This window comes from Clytia hemisphaerica, unplaced genomic scaffold (assembly GCF_902728285.1).
Source record: "Clytia hemisphaerica strain Z4C2 unplaced genomic scaffold, Clytia hemisphaerica genome assembly, whole genome shotgun sequence".
In the NCBI taxonomy this organism is placed as follows: Eukaryota; Metazoa; Cnidaria; class Hydrozoa; order Leptothecata; family Clytiidae; genus Clytia; species Clytia hemisphaerica.
The window spans coordinates 1,280,379-1,305,569 of NW_027103979.1; the positions used below are offsets into that span (position 1 = coordinate 1,280,379).

General features: G+C 34.4%; 1 protein-coding gene across 1 annotated transcript; it reads left to right on the top strand.

Moving 5' to 3' along the window:
* Nucleotides 1-16,328: 16,328 nt before the first annotated feature.
* LOC136811005 (BUD13 homolog) lies at nucleotides 16,329-20,896 on the top strand. The gene is made up of 11 exons (XM_067067615.1): nucleotides 16,329-16,418; nucleotides 16,639-16,734; nucleotides 17,160-17,255; nucleotides 17,549-17,650; nucleotides 17,828-17,959; nucleotides 18,372-18,542; nucleotides 18,774-18,842; nucleotides 19,166-19,341; nucleotides 19,993-20,057; nucleotides 20,255-20,355; nucleotides 20,741-20,896. The coding sequence occupies exons 1-11, from the start codon at nucleotides 16,388-16,390 to the stop codon at nucleotides 20,869-20,871; spliced, it is 1,170 nt and encodes a 389-aa protein (XP_066923716.1). The 5' UTR covers nucleotides 16,329-16,387; the 3' UTR covers nucleotides 20,872-20,896.
* The last annotated feature ends 4,295 nt before the right edge of the window (nucleotides 20,897-25,191 follow it).

A 25,191-nucleotide genomic window follows, 5' to 3' on the forward strand; every position in this document is an offset into this window, starting at 1 on the left:
GTCAAAATTCTTTTTTCTTATCAATTGAAATGTCACTAAGAAATATTTTCTCCCTAACTTGTTTTTGAGACAGAAAGTAGTATAAGAGTGGGATAATCTTGATTTAAGCTTCTGAATTAATGACAATATCATACTGTATAATTGAATTATTCTCGAGCGCTAACTTACTATTTATACAAATACTTAAATTATTTTAAACTTACTTGCTCTATTATAGCATACTGTATGGAATGTGACAACAACACCTTACTTTCAATGTTGACTATTTTGAGACATTTAGCTCCATTTATGCATTCACTCAATCTGGCTATAGAGCTGAATGGAGATAATGCATCAAACCTGGAACTCTCACTTGCCCAGGTGAGTTGAATTATCATTGTCTTGAAAACATAGAACACTTATTTGTTGAGAAAAACGTGTTCGAATACCAGACCTAAAAAAACATCATTGAGATAAAACTTTGTTTCGTTTTAATTTTATTTACATCGTTAGGGCTGATGAAAGTAGTATTTGTAAAGTTATTACATTTGTATATGTTTTGCAGGTAGATGATGATACTTTTTGAGAACGAAAACCTCAAGAGCTGCTGGAATATGGCTTTAAGTGAATTAGCAACTATCCTGCGTCTCTATCCTAACTTTTCTGTTCATGACACTTTCAAAGTTTTACTAAATGCACTACAAAATATTGATAGTGAGATTAGTAAGCTGCTACCTATTCAGATTTAATATTTTTTAATCAAATACCTTTTAGAAAATCATTTTTTCTGGAAATAATTTTGGCACTTTTGGAAAAATTAGTTGCCATCAGCCTGTTAAAAAGTATTTGCATTTTCAAATATACATGCCATCTGCTTGTCAAGAATTTCCCCATCAACAAATATACTGCACATTGTTAGGGTTGATACAGGATCGTGATTTAAAGACAATATTCTGGCAGAATTACAAAATGTTTTGGTGAAACTTTCAAAAAGACTCCACACAAGGTTTTTTGGGGTCAATGTAACCCCAATATGATGTAGAATAACAACATATCCAAAGCCTCACTCTGAGAACCTTGGGGAAAAAGTTTTGTGGATCAAAAAGAAAACGAATGATGGGTCATTTGTTAAATTGGTCAAGTCCTCTTTAAGATATAGTAAATTAAAGTTCCAAAAGACAATTTTGTTTGAACGGTTTTTCATCAATTATCAAAAAATAATGGTAAAAAAAAAGGCACAAGACACCTCAGCACGTTTAAATTTATGGTAATTATTTTCTTAATTGATGTAAAAAGACTTGAATTTTTATCTATTGAGCGTGTCATTGACAGAAAACAAAACACGGCCAGTGAAAAATTTTTCCAGAAAAAATACAATAACTTTTTGTGGGAATTGTTTACTTCAGCGACACTATGATTAAAGTAAAGTCTTATGCGGTTTCAAAAATGTAATAACATCATAGGGCTCAGGTGTCACTAAGTCATTTTTTGTGGCTCATTGAAAAACCATGGGAACTTTTGGGAAAATTGCCCTAATTTCCTAGATAATAAAGTGTAAGACTTGAAATTTTTTCAGGAGATTTTATTTTATTTTACTTTTATGATAAGAATGCCTAAAAACTTTACTCCATGATTTGAAGTGGCCTAGATCTTGAGATCAAGAATTTGGTCGAGTTCAATCTATTTACCCCTGTCTCGTGCGGTTCCTACCTAAGGGCCTCAGAGTAAGGCTTTGGATATGTTGTTCTACACAGTATTGGGGTCCTGTTTGCACCAAGAAACATAGTGCAGAAATTCTTTCAAGGTCAAATTTCAATTCTATCAGACTACAATTGTTTCTTGCGCGAAATGAAATTTTCCTGTTTTATTAAAATCTTCACCTTCACAGCAACAAACCTTTTACACAAAAGTCAATGAAAAAAGTCCTCTACTCATCTCAAAGACAAATAGTGGACTTTTTAAAGGTTTATTTTTCTTTTTAAAACATGGTCACAATTTTTCTTTCTTCCCATCTTATCCTCTGAACTGGTTACTGAATACCTTGGTGAAAACAGTTTTGAACACGTTCCTGATATTGGTAATTATTTCTTGCAAAATATTATTAGATCACGAGTTTAAAAGTTCTGAACGAACATAAATTGTTTTCATCTTGTTATATTGTTTTCAATTACAAATTTGGAACCCTATCTAGAAGAAAATATGCACATGCCATTTGAAACGTCAAATCTTTACAAATTTGATAATTTTTTAAACGTACTGAAAAACTGTGATTAGTGGATGCTTGTCATTGGACCAGGTCATTCGGAAAAAAATGAGCGTTTCTTTAATTAGATATCGAAACGATCAAGTTTGACGATGTTAATGAAGTAAACAATATGCAGGTTGAATTTGAAAGCTCTCTCAAATCCGCAGGAAAAGATATTTTACAAAACTTTTTCTGCTTTTAAAACTTCAGCACCTCTACTGTTTTTCTCAAAAGTTCTTTTCCCAAAGTTTCAACTTGAACAATATTTTTCAGTCGCTTGAAGACAGATAGCTTTTTTTTTCATGGCCCCCAATATGTAGGTCAGGAATTTTTGTAATTTCTCCAGATATATTTGAGTACAAGTATAAATTTTTGACCATAGTCTGGAAGTATAATTTGAAAGATGACGAGTATAGATTTGCTAGATAAAATGTTCACAGTATCCCTTGTTGGTTAAAATGTAGGTTTGTGGCCCCAAAAATGCAAGTCTACCTAAAATCAAACTGTATCGTCCAGTGGTGTTAGAGTGAAAAATCATTGGTATGTGCTTGTTCTCCTATAAATTTTCCAACTAACTGATGTAAAATTTGGTAATTTTGATAAAGGATTTCAGGATTTTCGATAATGCGAAGTTCAAACCGAAAATTTTGAAAATGACTGTTTAAATGAAATGACATTTTGATTGAATTTTTGAAAACCATTCTCTTTTGGAATTAATCCTATTTGGGTATGGATTACGCTGTAAAAAAATCAGAACTAAAACTTGGCTCAATCCAAAGATATGAGGCTTTAAAGTTATTTTTCTCTTATATTTTCCACGGAAACGATAATTTTTCCCGATTTTGCTTATTAAGCAAATATTATTGTATATTAAGTTGATTTTCTGTTGCAAACTATGAAGTTAAGTTGGTAGCAAAAGAATTCCACAGGTTTTAGCTATTACCCATCTTTAGAATTTTCAATTCTATTTATGCTAATTCAAGGGCCCCCAAACTGTTGGTTGACTTAAAGATCTTTCATTCTACTTCTCAAGATATAAAAACATCTGGATTTTTGGATAGTTATTATCTGTAGAAAGCATCCTATACTCCATCTTCATAACTTAATTTAAGTATATAAAGAGCTACATACAAGGAGTTACATATAATTTTTGGCAGATTTTGATGCAACATTTTTTCATTTAGAAGTAAATTAGCTACGTCAAATATGTTTTAGACCACCAAAACATGTTTTTCTTAAAGGGACCCCTCGCTTAAAAATGATAACAAGACACTCACTTCATAATCATATGAAAAGCAACTTCCCAAAGTATTAGCATGTAAAACTCTTTCTTCGCTCCATAATTACAAATTATAAATTTTGATGTTCACTCAACTTTCAGAAATTTCAACTAACTTCTGAAGGCCTTCGAATTTTCTCGCGCTCTTGTCGCACCAAGTTGTCGACACAAATGCACCGGAAAATTACAGTACGAGTGTAGAGGCCAGCTCTGGTTCGAACAGTCTAGAATCCGCGCTCTTCTCCTAAGAAAAACCCTTTGCTTGGAGTCGAGTTGCAGGTTTATGGAGAATCGATATCGGCTTCAGAACTCCAAATGAGCCCCAGTTGTGTTGGTTTCAGTTAGACGGAGACACCATACTGTTTTCAGAGGAATTTTTCGATATCTCTACAGGAACTAGCAGTAAGTTTTATGTTCTTTGAATATGTTGTTAGGGGTATTTGGACCGATATAGTTTGATTTCCTAAAGATCACAAACAAGCGAGGGGACCCTTTAAAGAAGAAATACTAACCTACCAAAAAAAATCAAAAATCATTTCATTTTGACTAATCTACAGATCAGAATCCTCATTAGACTATGCTATAGTCTAAGACGAGTTTCATCTAAGAGGAACCAACGTGAGACGGGAATTTTTTACGGGAGTAGCTGTTGTCTTAGACTATATCAATTTGGTAGAAAAGCGGAAATTTTGGATTTTGGTTAGCGGTGTGATCGGCCGGCCCGGTTCGAACAAATGTAAACAAACAGTTGGGTCTGACTGGTAAATCCCGCGGCAGTTCTTGCTGTGAATACAGATTGACCCGACTGGAATAATGATTCCAAAACAGAGCGACAGAAAGTTGATCTATATGTGTGGAAATGTTTTATGCAATTCTATAGCATTTTAGTCTCTTATCCTCCTATTAGTTAGTACCTTAGTTTGTAACTTCTTTGCAACAAGGTGTTTTATGTAAATGGTTTGTTTTGAATTCATTTTTAACAATCAGAACTCAGATTCAAGCAAGTATCATATATATTTTTTCAAGAATAAAAGAGGGAAGAGGTATAAGCAGTACGGCTTTTTTCTTTTATTTTGAAAGACTAATCTTTTTGTAATACAAACTTGTATCCACCAGGCTTATCTCCAGTGTATGGGGCTTGTTTTGTCTGATTGCTCTAGGAAAATTTTATTAGAGCGGCATTTTTCAATCACAGCTTTTTTACAAGTTTTACAAGTGTAAGTGTGATGCATTATTTTTCTTTATCAAAATTTTTTTAATTTGTCATTTTCTTACAGGCCGCAAGCTAACGAAAAAAGAGGATCAGTTTGGTTTGCAAAAAAAGAATGAATCATACTCATATATCATAAATGGTATTGTAAATAATTATACCCGTGAAAACATCTGCAGTCTATAACAGTGAAAATCAGAAATTAATTCTTTTTAGAAATGGTGTAACATAGATTTTAATAGAAAAGAGACATTCACATATCCCGTGAGAATACCTCTTTTCATTTTTAATAGCTTTCTTTTATTACTTTTTAATGATTTTAGACGAATAAATTCGTAACTTTTTAGATTTTCAATTTTACTATTCTATAGCACTGATAATGGAAAGACCGAAAAGCTTTTGCTAATTTTAAATGTTGTTGTTTTTTATTTTTTATCAGAAATTAAAGATTATTGGTGAATTGCAGTTTTATTGAAAAATTGAGCATAAAATTCTGAAAAACTTGAGAAAGCTTTTCAAATTTTGAATAAAGCAATACAGTAGTCTACTAGTCACTATATATACTACTAGTCACACATAGCAAACTTTTTTTAAATCACCATGATATTTTGGGTGAATTTACCAGATTTCATTTTCACAATTGCAACTTTTTAAAGTGAATTATTTGAGTTCACCCGAAAATCAAGGTATATACTTTGTTAGATTTTTCCTAAGTGAATGATCGGCATTAACTTTGATTTTTTAAATTTTAAGTGCGGTCGGGGCCGTAAAACAACAAATCAAATTGGTCCCACCTTATGGTCTTTCAAAACTTTTCAAGTCCAACACAGAAAAAATTCAATGTAAATCATTGCATGACTTTTTAGTGGATTCGCGGTGAAAAGCTGCAATTAATAATTCACGATGAAAAGGTGAAATTTCACCGTGAATTGTTGTCAGATGCCAGCTTTTCACCGTGAATTCACTGAAAAGCCAAGGTGAATTTCATTGATTTTTTTCCTGTGCGAAGTTGTCATATACTGATTATAATTTTGATAATTATTAAAAATATGAAAGTTTCAGAACAAATAATCTAGGTAGTTTCAAAATAATGAAAAATTATACAAGTAGCGTATGTTAAAATTTTTTATTTTTAGAAAAGTATATATAATAAACATTTCCAATGATGTTGACACCAACTTCAATTGTGGACAACCAGTAGCAACCATTCCTAGCAAGATAGTCATTAAGAAAAGATTTTTCTTTATTTATCTTCTTATTGACTGCTATATGTTAGTAATAGTTGCTATTTTGCCCTACTGTATTCAAGATGGGCATTATATAAGGGGCCATCCATATAGTACGTACCTTAAGGGAAGAAATTTTCGCGGAAATTTAATTTCGCGGTTGGTCAAATTAATTTTTTTCGCGGGAATTTAATTTCGCGGTTCAGCGATTTTCGAAAAATTCGCGGGAATTTAATTTCGCGGTTGCAGGATATTTTTGGCCAAAAGCGTTATTAAATAAGCAAAAAAACCTGTTTTAAGGCTTGAAATAGTACGAATTTGAGGGAATACGCGAAATAAATTAAATTTCGCGGGAATTTAATTTCGCGGATTGACGATTTTGTAAAATTTCGCGGGAACTTAATTTCGCGGTTTTAGGCAAAATCCGCGAAATCCGCGAAAACCGCGAAATTTTGTTCCCGCGAAAATTTCTTCCCTTAAGGTACACAAAGATTTTCCAAAAATTTGATACTCCCTCCCCCTTTTACGCAGAGAACGATAGAAATTATGTCATTTAAACAATAGATGTACGCTTTTGCTAAACCCCCCTCTCCCCCCTTCACTGCGTACGTACTATATGGATGGCCCCTATGGACATGACATTGTATTCAATATTTATTTTTGTCATGCAAAAATCAATGTTGTATGAATTTTATCATATTTTTGGTTATCTTTTTTTTTCAATTTTGAATAAATATTCATTTTTACGTGTTATTTTATGGGTATTCCACTTGGATCATTTAAAAGGATATTTGAGTAAAGAAATTTATTTTGAATAGGTATTTTTTGCAAAGCATTCGGTTTACAGTCAAAAACGCCTTCTCAGCCTTAGGTCTAAAATTGAAAATTTGAACCACAGATTTTTTGGGGAATTTTTTTTTACAAATACATTTCAATCGTCACAGTGACCCTACATTTGTAAAATTTTCGATGAAATTTGCAAACTATATCACAAGAAAAAAACAATTATAAACCTTGACTATAGATGAATTGGCGGTGAAAAACTGTAATCTTTCAATAATTACTTGATGATTAGCTGAAATTTCACCGTAAATCATTAAAAGATTGCAGCGTTTCACCTTGAATTACCCTAAAAAAATGAAGGTTAATTTTTATATCTTGCATTCTGTGTATGGTCTGATTGGGTAGCAGATAATTTTGCATTTCTCCAGAAGAATGTGGAGATTTGAAGTGAAAAAAGATTCTTTTCGATACAATTTTTTCTAACATCGTAGAAATGTGTCCTAAAAATATTTATGGTTCAAATTTTCAATAGACCTGAGGCTTAGAAAAGCTGTTTTTGAACGAACCAGCTGCTGCCCCAGCTGCGCTAAAAATATGGTCAAAAAGAAACTTTTTGTTCAGATGTTTGAAGATGCTAGAGTACTGCTTTTGTATCATAGAAGGTGTTGTTGTTCAGATATCGTGGAGGGTTTCCTTCAGTCATAATGAAAAGTGTTGATCAGCCACCGTGGAAAGTGTTGTTTAGATATCGCAGAAAGTGTTGTTTAGACACAGTGGAGGGTGTCGGTCTGATATCGCATGTGTTGGTTGAATTTTGTAGAAATGCATTGGTTATTGAAATATGCCAGAAAACCATAGTTTTTAAAATATTGCGGGTACCACTGTACTTTCACTCAAGTGCCAAGCTGAAAAATTGACTATCAACAAATATAAAAGATAGCTAAACTTTAAACTCAATCAAACCCAACAAAAATATAAACAGAAAGTAGAATCTATTAAAATTCACGCCTTCTTTCTTAGAAGAAACTTTAAAGAGATTGAAGATTTTTGACGTGCACAAAATCATACTTGATGACAGAACTGGAAAAAGTCAATATTTCAGTCTCAACTGACACTGATTCCTGCTACCATAAAAGAAACTACAAAATCCAGTGAATGTAAACCTTACCTTTAGATGCTACTTCAAGCTTCAGGTGTCAGGCATCAAGTTGAATAAAATTTCCAAAAAATCAAAGTTAGAATTTGTTTGTGGGCCTTGAGGAAAACAATCCCTTCTAACTAATATTGTCAAAAAAGCTAAAGAAACAGCAGATGCATTTATGTAAGGTCTTCAGCCTCCAATTTATCCTTCAAGAGCATTCTTCTTCACCAGACCCAGAACCATCATGCTCAAAGAAAACAACCATTTTTTGGATAAAGTTCACTTGCATCCCTCCCTTCGATTTTGTGTTATTTTGGTTTTCTCTTCCAAGTTCGTCTATAAATCTGCAGGGATTTTTCGCGAAAATCACCGACCCTTCTCCAAGGTCGGTAAGGGCAAAAGCAAAATCAAGAAAAGCGCCAAATTGATATCGTCCGTAAACACAGACTCTATCCGCCGCGAAACATATTACGTTTTATAATATACAAACTATGTTATATCATAATAACATATTATACGGACGATAGCATCGTCTAAATCCGCATTTGAATTAAAACCTACATATTGGGGGCCATATACTGTACTGAACACCTTTATGGAGAGAAACAAATGCAAGTTCCCATATGGTGATGAAAAGTATATTATTCAGAAAGGTATGTGTTCTTAGAGATATAAAATGTGTCGTGGTTTAGTAGCATGACTGTCCTCCAGGAGGTCAGGGTTTGATTCTTAGGTGATGTTGTGATACACTTGGCAAGATAATGTACCTTCTTCGCCTGGGCCAACCCGTGCACGGTGAGGGAATAGGGTAGACATGATTCGGGACTAGCATTTAGGGTGGGGGCTTGTGTATAAGATGAGTGATAAAAACAAAAAGATATATATGATTTATCAACATTTTGACATATGTTGTTTATTTTAGATTTATATATAATATATGTCATGTACAAAATTTTTTGAAAATTTTCCTGGGTTTACAATTTGCATGAAATAAATAGAAAACTTTTGGTATATAACATCTTCATTTTAAGAAGAAAGGTATTTGGCCATTCTTGGCATACATAATAACCAAAAATTATTTAATTAATAGAGAAAGAGAACAAAAGAGTTGTTAGGGCACAAAGATATTTTTCTAGCCGGAGATAGCTAAATTGTTAAAGGGTAGTTAAGAAAATTTATTTTTATTAATAAAATTTAAATTAAAAAATAATATCAAAGCCCTCCATCCACCTACCATAAAATGGTAGAAGAGCTATCTGGAGATGGAACTGTCATCCTATTTCTAAAACAGTTTTCAAGGAAAAAAATTGGTTCAGCAATCATGTGGAAATTCAATATTTAATTTCACCACACGTGTGTACCCAGTGGGCACGAGCTGTTTTCGAGTTGTCTGGTTCTAATCGTAATAAGATCATGACTATGACATCAGCAGGATGTTTACAAGACGTCATATTATGGTCTTTTTAGCATCTTAATTGCAGACATCTGTTTTGGCGATATATATCGACGTCCGTCACAACGTATTTAAATAAGGCGGATGGTTTTACGACACTGCTGAGATGTTGTCGAGACTTTTTTCAGAAATAGAACTTTTTATCACCCATACACGCTTTTTTTATAAGAATAGTGTACTTTGGCTGAGGGTGAGCGTTATTCTTATTTTTCTATTGTTCTCAACAATAGGGCTATCGCTCTAAACCCGAAATCTCACCCTGATATTCTTATAGAAGTTATTCCTATAAAACAAAAAGCGTGTAGCCATTTTTGAGCCCGGGCAACGCTCAACTCCCGGACACCAAGAGAAATTTTGGCAATTTTTCAGTTTACCATCCCACCGGACAATACACACTCTTGGGAGAAAGTTAAGGGGATTTATTTACATTGGACTTTATGTCATGCGAAATAGTTGATTTATTTATCCCATTTTCTTTAATTTTAAAAAGGACTTTCCACGGAACAAAATAATAATACTACTCATACAAAGTCTAAAAGACGGCTGTTTTTAACAAATATGCAGTTTTTTCAGCAGAAAATAAGTATATTCTTAAAAAAATCTGACAGACCATTACTCTTCAGTGCCTAATTAAGGGAGGGTTCTTATTGTACTTTGTGACAAATTTCAACGGGTGGTGGGGGGGGGTTGAAAAAAATCTCAAAACTTAATAAACGGGGGGTTGGAATAAGAATGGCCTGGGTAGAAAACTGTTGAAAATTTAATTAGCGGGCTATTACGGTAGGTACCCAAGAGTTATATGGTCCCCCCATTTAACTAGCTTTTTTTTTCTCGGAGTGACAACCCTAAAATTAGGCAGAGAAATAGAAAAATGAAACCGTGATAAGGTCACGTGGTATTAATATAAAATTTACAAGGACCTGGAAAAACATTTAAAAAGATAGGTTACAAGTCTAAACATTTAAAACATTTAATGCTCCCTCTATACTCAGCCTATCCGAGGGCTCTTGAGTTTTCATATGGCGACCAAGGTCAATCAATGGCTCGTACTTCAAAAGTGCAGCAGTGTGCTTAAACATATAGCCAATTGAGTATATGTCAGTCATTTGGGTTTGTTTAGCATTCTGTAGGTTGCGTAGCTCAAATGCCAAATGTCTGTGATTTAAATTATATGAAACTTGACCTGATTTGTTCAGATTGTATATAACCGGACACTTCATCATGGTAGCTTTTCCCAAATCTATCAGGACAACACGATCATCACAAACTACAACATTATCTGATTTGATGTCATTATGGAGTATTCCTTTAGAATGAAGGAACTGGACAGCCTTGAGCACTTCTGTGAAAATGTATTTCATCGAACTGACGTCAATTTTACGCAAGGTATTGAGCTTAGCTAAGGTTGGGTACGGAGAATATGTATCACCGTCAGTTTTGCCAAGAAACTCCATGAAAATACACTTTTGCTGATCTAATAAACCATAGCAAAATGGGAAATGCTGATTTCCTGATAATGTTAGTAGAGCTACAACTTCGGCAAGGAGACTTTTTTGAGATGTTTTCTCATCCAATACTTTTACAACAACGATTGTTTTAAGAGTATGAATTTTGGCCAGTTTTACTGAGCCAAACACACCAGCACCAATAGTACAATCCAATGCTTCAAAATTATCTTTGGAAATTTTTGGTATTCCTTCTAGTTGTCGAATTACAAAATCTTTGGACGTTGTCACATTTAAATGATTTTTGTGGTGAGTTGCAATAACAGTTCTCGTAAAAAAAAGACGAAATTTTTGGTAGTTTTTTACGTTGAAGTTGGTGCAACCTTTCCTGTAACCTTTTGATAGTATCATCTTTTTTTATGAGTTCCAGTTTTGATTTCAACTTTGCTTTGTTAACTCTTTGTCGGACTTTAGTTTTTTGATTTTTCTTCTTTTTCCCAGCTTCACTTCTCTTGTGACGATTTTTCCTACAAAATAAAATGAGAAATAAGGTAACAATTACAAAAAATTAATTCTGTCTTTCTTTGTGAAAGTGCTACCTTAAAAGGGAAGAAATTTTTGGAGAATTAAATTTTGCGATGTTAAATCGCAAAATTTAATTCCCGAAACAGGAATTTTCTCAGATTTTCAAAAATAGACCTTAAAATTAATGCACTCTTTTTGATTTTTTAAACTTTTCAAGACAGTGGCGCTCTGGACGGCACATCCTGTTTCCGGAATTAAATTTCACGATTTACAACTAACATTGCAAAATTCGATTGCGTTCGACAATTGAATTTCAATCAGTCGATTGCGTTCGATTTGGTTTGATTGGTTCGATCATCGATTCCGTTCGATTGAGATCGTCTGGTAATAGGGTTCAGTTTATTTAAATACCTATGAATGGAACAGCTGGTGAAACGGACAAAAATCGATTATTGGATTATTGGAATCCCGGAAAATAATGAAAACATCACCCTTGAAAATGTGAATGGATCGGGGGTTCTGCTTTCTGCTTTCTGTTTCTCTTCAGCAGACTGAGTTGTGTGTGGCAGTGCAGTGGGTGAACTTAGCAACTTTTGCTATAACTAAACCCAAACCAAATAGAAATAGGCAGCTTTGTTATAATAGGCCGCTACACTAGCAGTTCCTGGGTATTTTTCTAACAAAACAAAGTGTTAGACACTGAAAGAACACTGAATGACTCTCTACACACACACACGCTATAAACCATATAAAGACCAAAGCAAAGCAAAGCAAAGACTTACCTAGCATGTAGTTTGTTTTGACAGTTCCCAAGAGATTCGTTCGGGAGTTCAATCTGGATTGGTAAATTATTGTTTGCTTTGGAACTCATTGTCTTCATTTTACAACAAAGTTGATTTTGATGGTAAATCAGCTTCAAATTAAATGCAAAAGACCAGTAACCGCAATTGTAACTGCTCTAAACCAGTATAAGCCACTGTTTTGACGGTACAAAATTAAAAATGGTGGTCGCAATATCGGACCGCACTTACTAAATCAAATTTCTATAAGAGCCATCCAATTCTATTTTGTGCGTGTGACCGCGTATGGATAACTTAACGGTACCGAAAGCCGCACAGTTTCAAAATAAGGATTCCTGTGGTTATGTCTCCTCTTTCTTGTACATTCTGATTCTGTCAAGTGTCTAATTACTGAATTAATCCAATGTAATCTAATCGATATTACTATAAGTAACAAATCCTGTCAATGTCATGGTAACGTATGAAGAAAATTTTTTATGATGTTCAGGTTATTTAGAGGGGTGATAGGAATAATTTTTCTGTTAAATTATATTTATCCAGTTTATCAGATTATCTCACTAGCAATCAGTGACTTTGGATTTGAAGTTTTTTTCTTTTAATTGAGCTATACATAGCATTTACAAGGTGTGTCCTGACCAGCATTATCTCTATGATAGTGTGAATTGACTCGACGTACAACTTTCTCTTTGAGAAAAGTTTGAATGATTGAATCAATCAAATGGTCGGACGCCTCCTTTGAACTGCTTGTATATTTTGGGCCAGTTTTCCAAGTTTTTAAAAAGTTATATTCAAGTCTTCTGTATATATTGCGGATAAATATTTTTTAATTCAGAAAGGTGTTTTTAAGTCAGTCAGTCGGGAGGGGAGGGAGAGGGGTTGAATGAAAAAAGTACGTACTAAACCAAGGGGGATTAACCCATTTGTGTACGTTTGCGTACATGGAGGGAGGGGGTACTTGATTTCAACATTTTAGTGTGTACATACTTTGTGGACGGCCTCCTGGTGCACAAGTAAATTCGGCCACCATAATTTTTGCATACAGTACAATATGCTGGATGGAATGGCAAAAAGGTCTATTGATTGTCTCTTCAGTTTTCTGGTTTTCAATTCTCAAATATACTTTAAAGGAGGAAACTTTTGCTGTTTTCACAAATTTTTGGCAAATCCGTGAAAGTTATTTCCACAAAAAGTTTTAAAAACTCGATTTGCGGAACTTTATCCTCGCCAAAAATATTTTGTTTAAGTCATAAAAGTTTCTAAAAATGTATTTTGAAGAGCAACTTTAGGGCAAGTTTGAGGCTCGTCAATTAAATTTGTGTAAACAAAGTAAAATATAAAGACATTTAGGTGTACAAAATTGGGCACACCCTTTCTATGTCTGTCTGTTTGTTACTTTTTACTTTGTTTTTTCTCAAGAATAAAAAAGTTAATTATTAGAGATGTCTGCTAATTATCAGAAAGAATGGCGGCTAAGAACCAGAATGGAAGAAGAATTTTTGAGAGACTGTGAAGAGGAATTGACATGTAGTGATCTAAGTGGAGGTAGTTCTGAAAGTGAACATGATCCTAATTCAGGTGTCTCTCAAAATGAACCAGATAACATATCATCCCTTGATGAAACTATTCCAACAGATGATGAAGACCCTAGGGAAGTAGGCAGTCAAGATTCCTCTAGTAGCAGTTCAGAAGAAGAGTTTGACTTTGATTTCCATGATGAACGCCCATTACTCAATGATAAACTTAGAGATTGGGCTTGTAAATTCAATTGTACACGTGGTGAAATAGGTGATTTGTTGACAATTTTGCGTGATTATGGTCACGAAGAACTTCCTAAAGACCCAAGAACACTTTTAAAGACACCAAGAGAAATAGCAACAGAGCAAAAGTGTGGTGGAAGGTATGTATATATTGGTATAAAGAGAGGAATATTGAGATGCTTGGAAGATTTTCCAGACTATAACTCAAATATGATTAAATTAACAGTGAACGCAGATGGAATCCCTCTATTCAAGTCTTCAGCAGTCGATCTGTGGCCTATATTGGGAATGTTTGTTTATCCTCACCCATTTGTAATCTCCTTATATGTTGGAACTGGTAAACCTAATGACCCTGAGGAATTCTTGGAAGATTTTCTAAATGAGTACCAAGATCTTAAAACAAATGGGATTGTAACCATTGATAATAGACATTTTGATTTTTCAATATGGTGTTTGACTTGTGATGCTCCAGCAAGACAGTTCATCAAATGTATTAAGGGTCATGGTGGTTACTATGCATGTGAGAGGTGCACCATAAAAGGACAAAGGATAGACAACAGAACAGTTTTCCTTTCTATAAATGAGCCAGAAAGAAATGACGAGGAATTTAATCAGTTTTCTTATGAAGGAAGCCACCAACACACCCCAAGTCCAATCATTGGCTCTGGAATAAAATGCATCAAAGATTTTCCTTTGGATTATATGCATCTTGTGTGCCTTGGTGTGGTCAAAAGATTACTTCAATTTTTCAAAGATGGGCCTCGTTTGTGTCGTTTATCACAAGGTCAATTAGCACGCATATCTCAACAGTTGCAAAACTATAGAGGCAAAATGCCATCTGAATTTGCAAGGCAGCCGCGTGGACTTGACCAATTGAGCAGGTTCAAAGCTACTGAGTTCAGATCTTTCATTGCATACTATGGATGTGTTGTTTTGTCAGAAATACTTCCAGAGCCAGCCTACAAGCATTTTCTTTCCTTGGTATGTGCCATGAGAATTTTACTGGATGAAAATGATGCTCACCGAAATTATTACTTGGATTTTGCTAAACAGCTGTTACAATTTTTCACTGATAACGCATTTACATTCTATACAAAGTCCTTTGTGGTCTACAACCCTCACAATTTGATTCATTTACCCGATGATTGTCGTAGGTTTAATGTTTGTCTTGACAAGTTATCATGTTTTCCGTTCGAGAACCACTTACAGATATTGAAAAAACTTGTTAGAAACGCAACCAACCCTTTAGTTTCTGTTGTCAAAAGAATCACAGAGCTTGAAAATGCTGGAATGAAAAAAATTTCTAAAGTAATTTTTACAAAAGTCTCAAAAAATCCACGTGATAGCTGGTTTTTACTTGACAATGATGAAATCATTTGTGTTAAAGAAATTCAATCTAGTACCACTTTTCTTTGTGAGGTTTACACACGCAATGAGCTGGATGACTTTTTCACTGATCCACCATGTGATTCAAGTTTAGTTGGAATCTTCCTTTTGCCAAGAATCAGAATGAACAATCGTGAGAGACATATAGTCTATCGAGAACACATTAAACGTAAAGTATCATGCCTCAAAGTGGAAACAGGCAATGTTCTAATCACAGAACTTCATGATGTAAAGTTTGAAAACTGATTCATAAGTATTTGTTTAATTTGTTTGTATTGTTTTGTTAAAGACAAGGCTACACTCTGCTACACTACACATTTTTCCTTAAGTTGATGATCAGTTTCAGAGCTAGTTTGCTAAGCTGATTTACTTTCACATACCATGAATCTTGTTTTTTTCTGATAATATTTTTACTTTTTGTCATCAAAAACATTGAAGATAAAAACAATAGAAAAACATGAATTCAGATAACAATAATCACTCTGGCAAATATGCTTGTGTTGTTTGCATTGAGGACAATGGAGAGGAGTCTCAGATAGTAGTTCCATCAGCTTGGGTTGACGAAGAAAATAAAATAGTACACTGGTCAACTTCTTTAAATGCAAGAAGAGAATTTGAAACTTGTGCCAATCCATCAAACAAGTGGCCAACATATCACCTTGTAAAAACTATTTTTATTGGGGGTAAGTAACTTTTTTTTTCCTATAACGTAGTAATCAAACAAATCAATAGTAAATGATGCTCAATCCTTGCTTGCGTTTCTCTAGTTGAAGTTCTCTAACATTATTGAAGAATGCAACAAGTTTGAAGTTCTGCCAAATGTTGCCCAATTGTGTACTATAAGATTTTTTGATATTCCTTTAGAACATAGCCTTTGCAAACAGGTGTGGGAGGAGTATAGCACCAGCACCACAGAAGAATCACCAATAAAGCAGCAAAAGCAAAAATCTCCTGAAAAAAGAAGCCAGTAAGTTTTCAGTCATTATTTTCAGAAAAAAAAATCCTTCAGGTCTGATAATGATCTATTAACTTAACATTGGTCTGTCAAGATATCACAAGCTATTTAAGTAATTTTAGTCATTCTCTTTTCCAGCAAAATTGTATCCCAAGCCACCACCAAGGAGAAACACTCGCAACGACAATGCTAATAATTCAGCAATGAATAAATCTGAGTCTGAAAGTAAATCTGGTAAGTATCTTACGAGAAGACATTTTGGTGGTAATTGAATTTGATGGATGGCCTCAGAAATCAATTTGGCAGATCAGCAACAAAATTAAATTTGATTTGGTGGACAATAGATTTAAAATTTCCAAGTCAAGTTGACAATGTTGAAAACACACTCCATTAGGGCCTAAATCGTCACAAGTTAGCTTATTTCTATTTTCTATCATTATCAACCTCTTTTCAGCAAACCCCAGTCCACAGTCATCTAGGAGAAATACCCACAGTGACAATTCTGATTACTCGCCAGTACGAAAGAAGCCAGATTCTAAAAGTAGATCTGGTAAGTATTATATTAGTTTTTGGAATGAAAACTTTTCATTTAATAAAGGAATTTTTCTCTTAAAAGTGTCAAATAAACCAATAATTATAACTTTTTCTACCTAAACATCACAAGTCAGCTTAGTTCTATTTTTTATCAACCTCTTTTCAGCAAACCCCAGTCCACAGTCAACATCTAGGAAGAAATACCCACAGTGACGATTCTGATTGCTCGCCAGTCCGAAAGAAGCCAGATTCTGAAAGTAGATCTGGTAAGTGTTATATCACTTGGAATGAAACCTTTTCATTTTAAGGAAATTTTTTCTTAAAGTGTCAAATAAACCAATGATTAAACTTTTTACCATTACCATCTAACTTTTTTTATAACTTTTTCTACCTAAACATCACAAGTCAGCTTATTTCTATTTTTTATCAACCTCTTTTCAGCAAACCCCAGTCCACAGTCATCTAGAAGAAATACCCACAGTGACGATTCTGATTACTCGCCAGTACGAAAGAAGCCAGATTCTAAAAGTAGATCTGGTAAGTATTATATCACTTGGAATGAAACCTTTTCATTTAGTAAAGGAATTTTTTTCTTAAAAGTGTCAAATAAACCAATGATTATAACTTTTTCTACCATCTACCATCTAACTTTTTTACATATAACTTTTTCTACCTAAACATCACAAGTCAGCTTATTTCTATTTTCTATCAACCCTTTTTCAGCAAACCCCAGTCCACAGTCAAAATCTAGGAGGAATACCCACAGTGATATAACTTTGTTTACCCAAACATCACAAGCTACCTATTTTCTTTTTTATCATTTTCTTCAGCAAGATCTCGATCAGTATCAGCAACAAGAAAAAGGATTATGCCTGACAACAATATTGATGATTCGCCAGTCAGAAAGAAACCTGACTCTGAAAGTAGATTATGTAAGTTTTAACTTTAACATTGGTTCAATCTTTGTTGAAATCTTGGCAGTATATTTTGCCAAGCCCTGTTATGATGGAAAAAATTGTGAAATTGCAGAATTGTAGAGGGTTATTTTATTGCATTAAGGTGCATTTGGAATCATGATAATAAATTCCGTAATATAATTGTGTTTTCAGGCAACAATACTCTAAATAAGGAAATATATCAGAAACAATTGTCTACAACTCGACCTCGCCCAGTACCACAACATTCAGCGTATGGTTGTGAATCGGATGAAACGAACAAATCTCTTTTAGATGACCATCAATGTGAGTCATATGACTTTTGCTCTATTCTTTGCCGTCTATATATATAAATTGCCAAAAAACAAGAAAACAAAACCTTCCAACAATCTCTTCAGTGAACCCCTGTTTTCATCCTTATCCCCATGCAAGATAAAATATGTTTAATTACTAAATTGAATCAATGTGTGCACTCCTGGTTTTACATTTGGCCCTTACAAATTCTTAAAACTTACGCTATTTTTTAAAACAATACTGCTTCGACAATAGAAACTGTTTGAATAATGAATTGCTTCACGAGGTGTATTACAAGGTTAATTAACTTGAAGGTTCGAGAGTGTTTCTACATATCCAATCCTGTTTGATTATTTCAGTCTATTACAGTAACAATTCGCATACTTATCGCTAGTAGTATAAAAATTGTATTTATTATTTTCAGCTGGATACAAAAAATCGAAATCTTCCTGCCAGAAAGTCCAAAAACGTACTCATTCCCCAATGTCAAATTTTATTGACTTCGTGAGTTCACCTAGAAGATCTCCAAGATTGAAGCAAAATGTATCAAGAGCTCGAAAATCACTCGGCTTTGACTCGCGTCACCAATCTCGAGGTGTGTTTGATATTCTGTGTTGTCCAAACCCTTTGTCTTTTAGTCAGATACTTAAAAAGCAAAAATATATTCTATATTATGACAACTAAGAGAGAACAACTTACTCTTTTGTGCTTAATTATAGGGGGTGGGTACTTGGAGAAAAATCAATAAAATGGAGGGTCATTATAAACTGATATTGAGCGATTTTCCCCCAAAACCCCTTCACTAATCTATGTTTTACTTCTTCAGAAAAAGAGGGGACACAGGAAAGACCATCTTCCTCCAAAAATAAGGATCAATACCCTCTTTCTGAAGCAGGTAATCTTTGTTTATGAACTTTATACGTTATACTTATGGTTGTCATCTAAAGTATGTCTATAAACAACCTGGCTACTTTATTTTTCCTTTATTTAAGTCTCCTTTCCCACCATTAGACTTGCTACGTTGAATTTTGCAACAACCTACATTTCTTGATTATTTTTATTGGGAGCCTCAGAAGGGGAGGACTTGAGGCTCAAGTATTGTTAACATATGTCTGTTTTTTAATCAATTATTTTCTCCTTTTCCTCCTATTTCCCCTGTTTTTACGGGAAACTGAATGTAAAAAATGACGTTCTACTTCTACTTCATTAATTTTTCAGCCTTCCAACGTAAAATGGTGAAACTTCTTTTGGATATTAAGTCTGAGATAAGAAAAAATAATCGTCAGCATGCTGAAAACCTTTACAATAGAGGGGCCCCTGCCAAGTGCACCACAATTGAACAATTGCTCCAGTTTGAAAAGAAACTCGACAACCAAGAAGAATATAATAAGTTGGTACGTACTTTAATATCAGTTTTGCAAATTTTATGTTTCTAGACAGAGATGCCTCCACAAAAATTGGAATACCATACAATTCTTGCCTAATTGTAGGGAGAAGGGTTAGCAAACACGACATGTCGTGAAAATTAACTTCCACTTTGCTCTTGTAGTGAAAATACCAAATCAACGTAGAGCGTGAGGCGGGGCAAAGCCGACATAGTACCTTGCTTTTTCGTAGTAATATTTTTTGTTCACTAGAAGGTCCTCTTTCAAATGAACCAAAAGTTTTTTTGATTTTGACGATTTTTTGAATTGGATCTGTCTCGTGTAATAGCTCTTCAAATATTGATTTTCGGATATATTTTTTGTAATCCTCATGTTAAAACCTTTCTTTTAAGCCATATTTGAGCTCTTAATTTTCACTTTCATTTTCAAGCCCCAGCAAAAGTGATGACATCACATGGGGACTAGTCAAATTCTCAAAACCCAGTTCACCATAACTTTTTGTGACCTTACGGACCCAAATGATCATTTAAAAAAATTAGTTTGCTTCTAACAAGCCTGTGCACACGAAGGATGTTTTTGGAACAAAGTGGCTCTCACTAAATGGATTAGTCCATCTTTTTTGGCAAACTTATCCAATTGGGTACTTCCCATTTCTTTTAGATTGATTTGTTTATGACTGTTGGTGGGAAAGATCTTCGGCTTGTTATCAGGAGGATGCTGCAGTTGTAAGTAACATTACATTACACCTTTTACACTTCATCAGATTCTTGGAAATACCGGAACAAGGGATTTCCTGTTATTCACATTTCTTGATTGTTTTTATTGAATGAACTTAACCTAGCTTACCGTGATTTGGAGCCTTAGAAGTGGAAGGGTTAGAGTGTTAAGCATTTTTGACATTTTATTTTTATTTTTATTAAAGGATCACCACGAATGAAGTATTATCCTGTATAAATTGGGATGGAAACGGAGACAAAATCTCCTTTAACAAAAAGCTAAAGAACATCTTCCAAGCTCTTGTGGGTAAGCTCCTTCATATATTTATTTCCACAAATTTAACTTGACTTGCCTCCGGATATAAAAACTTTACACCCTCCTGGAAAACGGAAAAAGTTCGCAATTTTTTCAGTATACCTTGTATAAAATATATCCTCCACTCCGTACAAGAATTTTTTCAGTTGCCTTATGGGAACTAATTTACGTTCGCGTTACGAGGGTCTAGTATAATACGCGGACTAATCTTCGTGCACGACACCCACTTTTGACCGAAATTCTTTAATTTTTTATGAATTTTTCAATTTTTTTTAGTTCCCTTGAAGTAACCAAAATTTGTGCATAATGAAAGATTTCTGGTAATTTGTTAAATGTATACCTAATACTTTGAAGCTGTTCTTGTTCTTAACCTTAGCTTGTGCAAGCCAGAAATTCAGAACGACACAAGAAGATGTGAAGACCAAACTTCAACTGGTGTTGAAAGATGCACCCGATCGTGAAGGAGGCCTTCGTTGGGCGGAAAAACAAAGGAGAAAGAGTTCCTAGCTTATTATAATGAAATAAAAGTGTATAGAAGAAAATGAAATTCATTCTTTTCATACCCTACCTACCTACTATTAAGAAATTAGAACAATTTATCGAGGAAAAAAATTCGTGCTTGAAAATTATAACCTACATATAAGTAAGTTACCGCCAAAATTTCTTTTTTTTTCACCATCCGCCAAAATGAATACCCGTAAAAATTAATTTTTCTCAAGTGTTGCTCGATTTTTCACTGTGTATTTTGGTCATAAAAGGAGGTTTTCTTAACATTTTCACCTTAAAACCCATCGTCCGCCAAATTAAATTGCCTCTTAAAAATCTTTTTGAGCCATCAGCCAAAATTTCTTCCAATAAAGCACGTCGGATCATTCAACTGTAAGACATCTCTTCAACGTCGTGTAGGCTGTATTTTACTGATTCCACTCCAATAAATGATATCTGCATGGACATCTCGCGAGACATCCTTCAACCTGACCTCTCACAAATAGCTTCAATGAGACGTCTAAAAAGATTTTCATTTCCCGACATCTTCAAGACGCCTGGCCAGGCGTCTGATCGGATGTCCAACAAGACATCTCGTGTCCACTGGGTAATCACCCTTGCAATGTTCTTTTTCCAATGTTTGAAACAAATAACGAAAGCTATATACAACATTGACAAGCTTACGTAATCATCCATGACGAGAGAAATCGATTACATCACGCAGAGTAACTTTCTTATCTGAAGTCACAGTTAAAACATTAGTGTCAGTACGTCTCAGTACGTCTACTTTGTACTTGTGTGTCGTTTGGTGTTTCGTTTTCACTTTCACGTCCTTTGTCATAGTCAATGTCAAGGTTAAAAAGAAAGGAAGGGCCAGAAAGCCACTTATCTTGAAAAAGAGCAACAAAATCCTCAAAGGTCTAGTAGGAGCATCGGCTGGATTGTTAGTACCAGGAACATGAAACCAAGACTCCCGCCAGGAACAACTTTCCTTATCTTAACAACTGTTTTCCACCCAAGTCTCTTTTATACTCTTCATAGTTTGTATCCAGAGGTTTGTCAGGGGTTTGTCCAATATCATTCAATTCTCCTCAATCAGACGTAAAACCATAGGCTGGAAAAAAGATCGTTTGTAATAATTGATTATATCAATTATGGGCTCCCCTGGCATTGTGTAAATGAATTGGATATCGCTTGGTTCTGATAATCGTCAGTTTATTAAGCGAGAGGAGTGCAATTAATCGTTAATTGCAGTTAGTGGGCAGGGAGGGGACAATTTTCCCCTCTTTATTATTCCTTTCTCTCCCACGCCCATGTAAAGCAATTCAATGCAGAGACTTCTTAACTACTATAACAAAAGAGTCAATTTCTATTACAAAGTGCGTCAGGCAGGTATTACAAAGTGCATTAAGCTCCTTGAAAAGCTCTTGACATCTCCAGAAATATCTTCCTATCAGTCACACTTGACCTTTTAAAATGGAATTATTATATAGCCAAGTGGCACCAAATGAAATGAAGCAAAAGATGACAAATTTATCCCTTAATTAAATCAACACTTTACCTTTTTCATTCGTGCAAAAGGGACAGCTAATTCCATTTTTTATCATTCTCAGACGATCAGGAGTTGTTGGATATCCTTCAATCTTTCAAGAAATATATTGAGAATTCCGGTTATTTTGACGTTTTTCGAGATTTAAAGTTCGGGCGAAAAATCCGATTTTGGGCTATCTCTTTAATTTAATCGAATATTTCAATTTGAGACAGGTAGGCAGACTTCCAGGCTATAATCGGAGCCTTACTGGACCATTTTTGAACTTTTGTCTTAAGTCTAGCGTTAAAACTCAGAGTTAAAACTCTACCCTTCGAACCTACTTTAGAGCACTTACAAATCGATTGTGGTTTCGAAACTTCCTGGGGAATTTCCCATGTCTCAAATATTTCTTGAAGGATTGTTGCTGCAATATATCTTCGTGGACTTTATCTATAAAATGCACCATTTTTGTTACTTTCGTTTTCTTATTACCACCTGCGATGGAGTCACTATTATTAACCGGAGTTGAACAAAAGACTATACGATGTCTTACTCTGGTTCCACGGGGCTATTCGGAGTTCAACTCCGTATGGAATTTCACTCCGGTTGGAACAATACAAGTATCAATACAGATCAATAAACACAAATTTTCAAAAAGTAGGCCCAGAACCCGGTTCGACACCTAAAGTCCGTGCAGCCGTCTGAAGTTTCAATTTTTCAAAAATGCAGTTGCGCTAAAAAAACATTTAAAGATTCTCCGAATTTCATAAAAGTCTCTGGAAATCTATCAAAACACTTTACAATTTGTTTTCGCAAGAAAGATATTTCAGCTCCCTAATTGAGCATGCGCTTGAAAAGTTCTGAAATTCTGGGCAGAACATCTTCAAAAAGAAGAGTGCATCTAGCAATGCGTAGGACCTCAGAATATATAGAACTGTATAAGATGATTGATGGTAAATTATTATCTTTATGTGGCATTCTCACGATGAAAAAGGGAAAGGCGTCCCTCTTGTCAAACAATTTGTAGCGAAAGAGGATATTTTCAATGCTTATATCTAGATCCAAAAACGTTGCATGTGTTCCATGATGTTCAACTTTCAACTGTAGCTCTTCCGGATATATATCATTATAACATGAGAAAAAATCAACTCTATCATTAATAGTGCAAAGGTACGGTAGTTTGTTAGGGCCATACACAAAACATATATAATTAGCTAACTAAATGACTCAAAACGCAATATTTTAATGACTTAGCGTACTAACTCGACTTAGCGTACTAACTCCACTTAGTGTGCTAACTCGACTTAGCGTACTAACTCGACTTAGCGTACTAACTCCACTTAGTGTGCTAACTCCACTTAGCGCGCTAACTTGACTTAGCGTACTAAACTCGATTTTGGCGGGAAAATACACGAGGTTATAAACACATCCACTGAAATGTTTACCATGACGTAATACTCTCAAACTGCCGAGTTTGATTGGCTCATTTCACAAAATAATATTTGAAAACAATCCGCTGAACTGAGATGGTGTGCTGAGATCAGGAGATTCCATTCCATCTGGAACCAGCCAGTCAGCAGCTATCAGCTATGGAGGGAATCAATAACAATGAGGTAGATACTTGTACTTTTTCCTTCTGCTACTCTGTCTTAAGTTATTTTTTAAAGTTCTTACAACCAGGCTAGGTTACAGCAGATTTAAAGTGATTAAAAATCAATTTTATCTCATTAACTACCTGGTTGGGGAATTTTTTATTTTTCATGAAATAATTTATATAATGGATAATTTATATAATGGATATACACAAAAGACTTACTAGGGTACCCGCCCTGCGGGTGCGTGGGACTGAACTGAAAGGGTTAACAATTTGAAAATTGTTTTCCCCAACCAGGTAGTTAATGTATAATGACATGATTGATTTTCAATCATAGAGCCTTAGATTACTAGGTATTCAGTTAGGCTTTTACCTTCATCGAGTGAGGAGCTATTTTATAGAAGTTAATATGACTGCTAATCGAAATTAATCGAAAATAATTGAACGATTAAAATTCGATTATCAAATATAATCGATGATTAATCAAAGTTATAAAGAAATTCAATGCAATTACAAATGGATCACCTTCGATTACCGTTCGGGACCATCCATATACCGTAAGATGCTCTAATACCAACCCCCAGGTTCTAATTCCGACATTGTCGTAAAAAACAGACAACTTTTTTTGCAATTAAAATTTCTTGCAAAAACTATTTAAAAATTGTTTTTATTTTGAATAATTCAGTTTATGACATGAAATTCAAGTTTTTCGCAAAAAAAATAATCATTTTTCTAGCATTCGATTTTAGAGCAGGGGAGTCAGAGTCAGTATTAGAACATCCTACGGTAGTACGTACGCAGTGAAGCTGAAGGGGGAGAGGGGGTTTAGCAAAAGCGTACATCTATTGTTTGAATGACATCATTTCTATTGTTCTCTGCGTATACAAGGGGGAGGGGGTATCAAATTTTGGAAAATTTTTGCGTACATACGATATGGATGGCCCCTTCGACTCCCTTCGATTACTATTCGATCACTTTTTCGATTAGTATAAGATTACTTTCAATCCTCAATTCTTGATATTCATAACTATATTATAGTGAGGTTATAACTCGCACTATGACAGATGAATTTTTGAAGCCTTCATTCGCGCTACGGCACTTTTCTACAGGCTATTTACATATTTGTAAGTATTATCGAGCATAATCGAAGCTAAAGGAATACAATCGAATTTAATCGAACTGTAAACTAATCGAATATAATCGAATTAACAGTGAA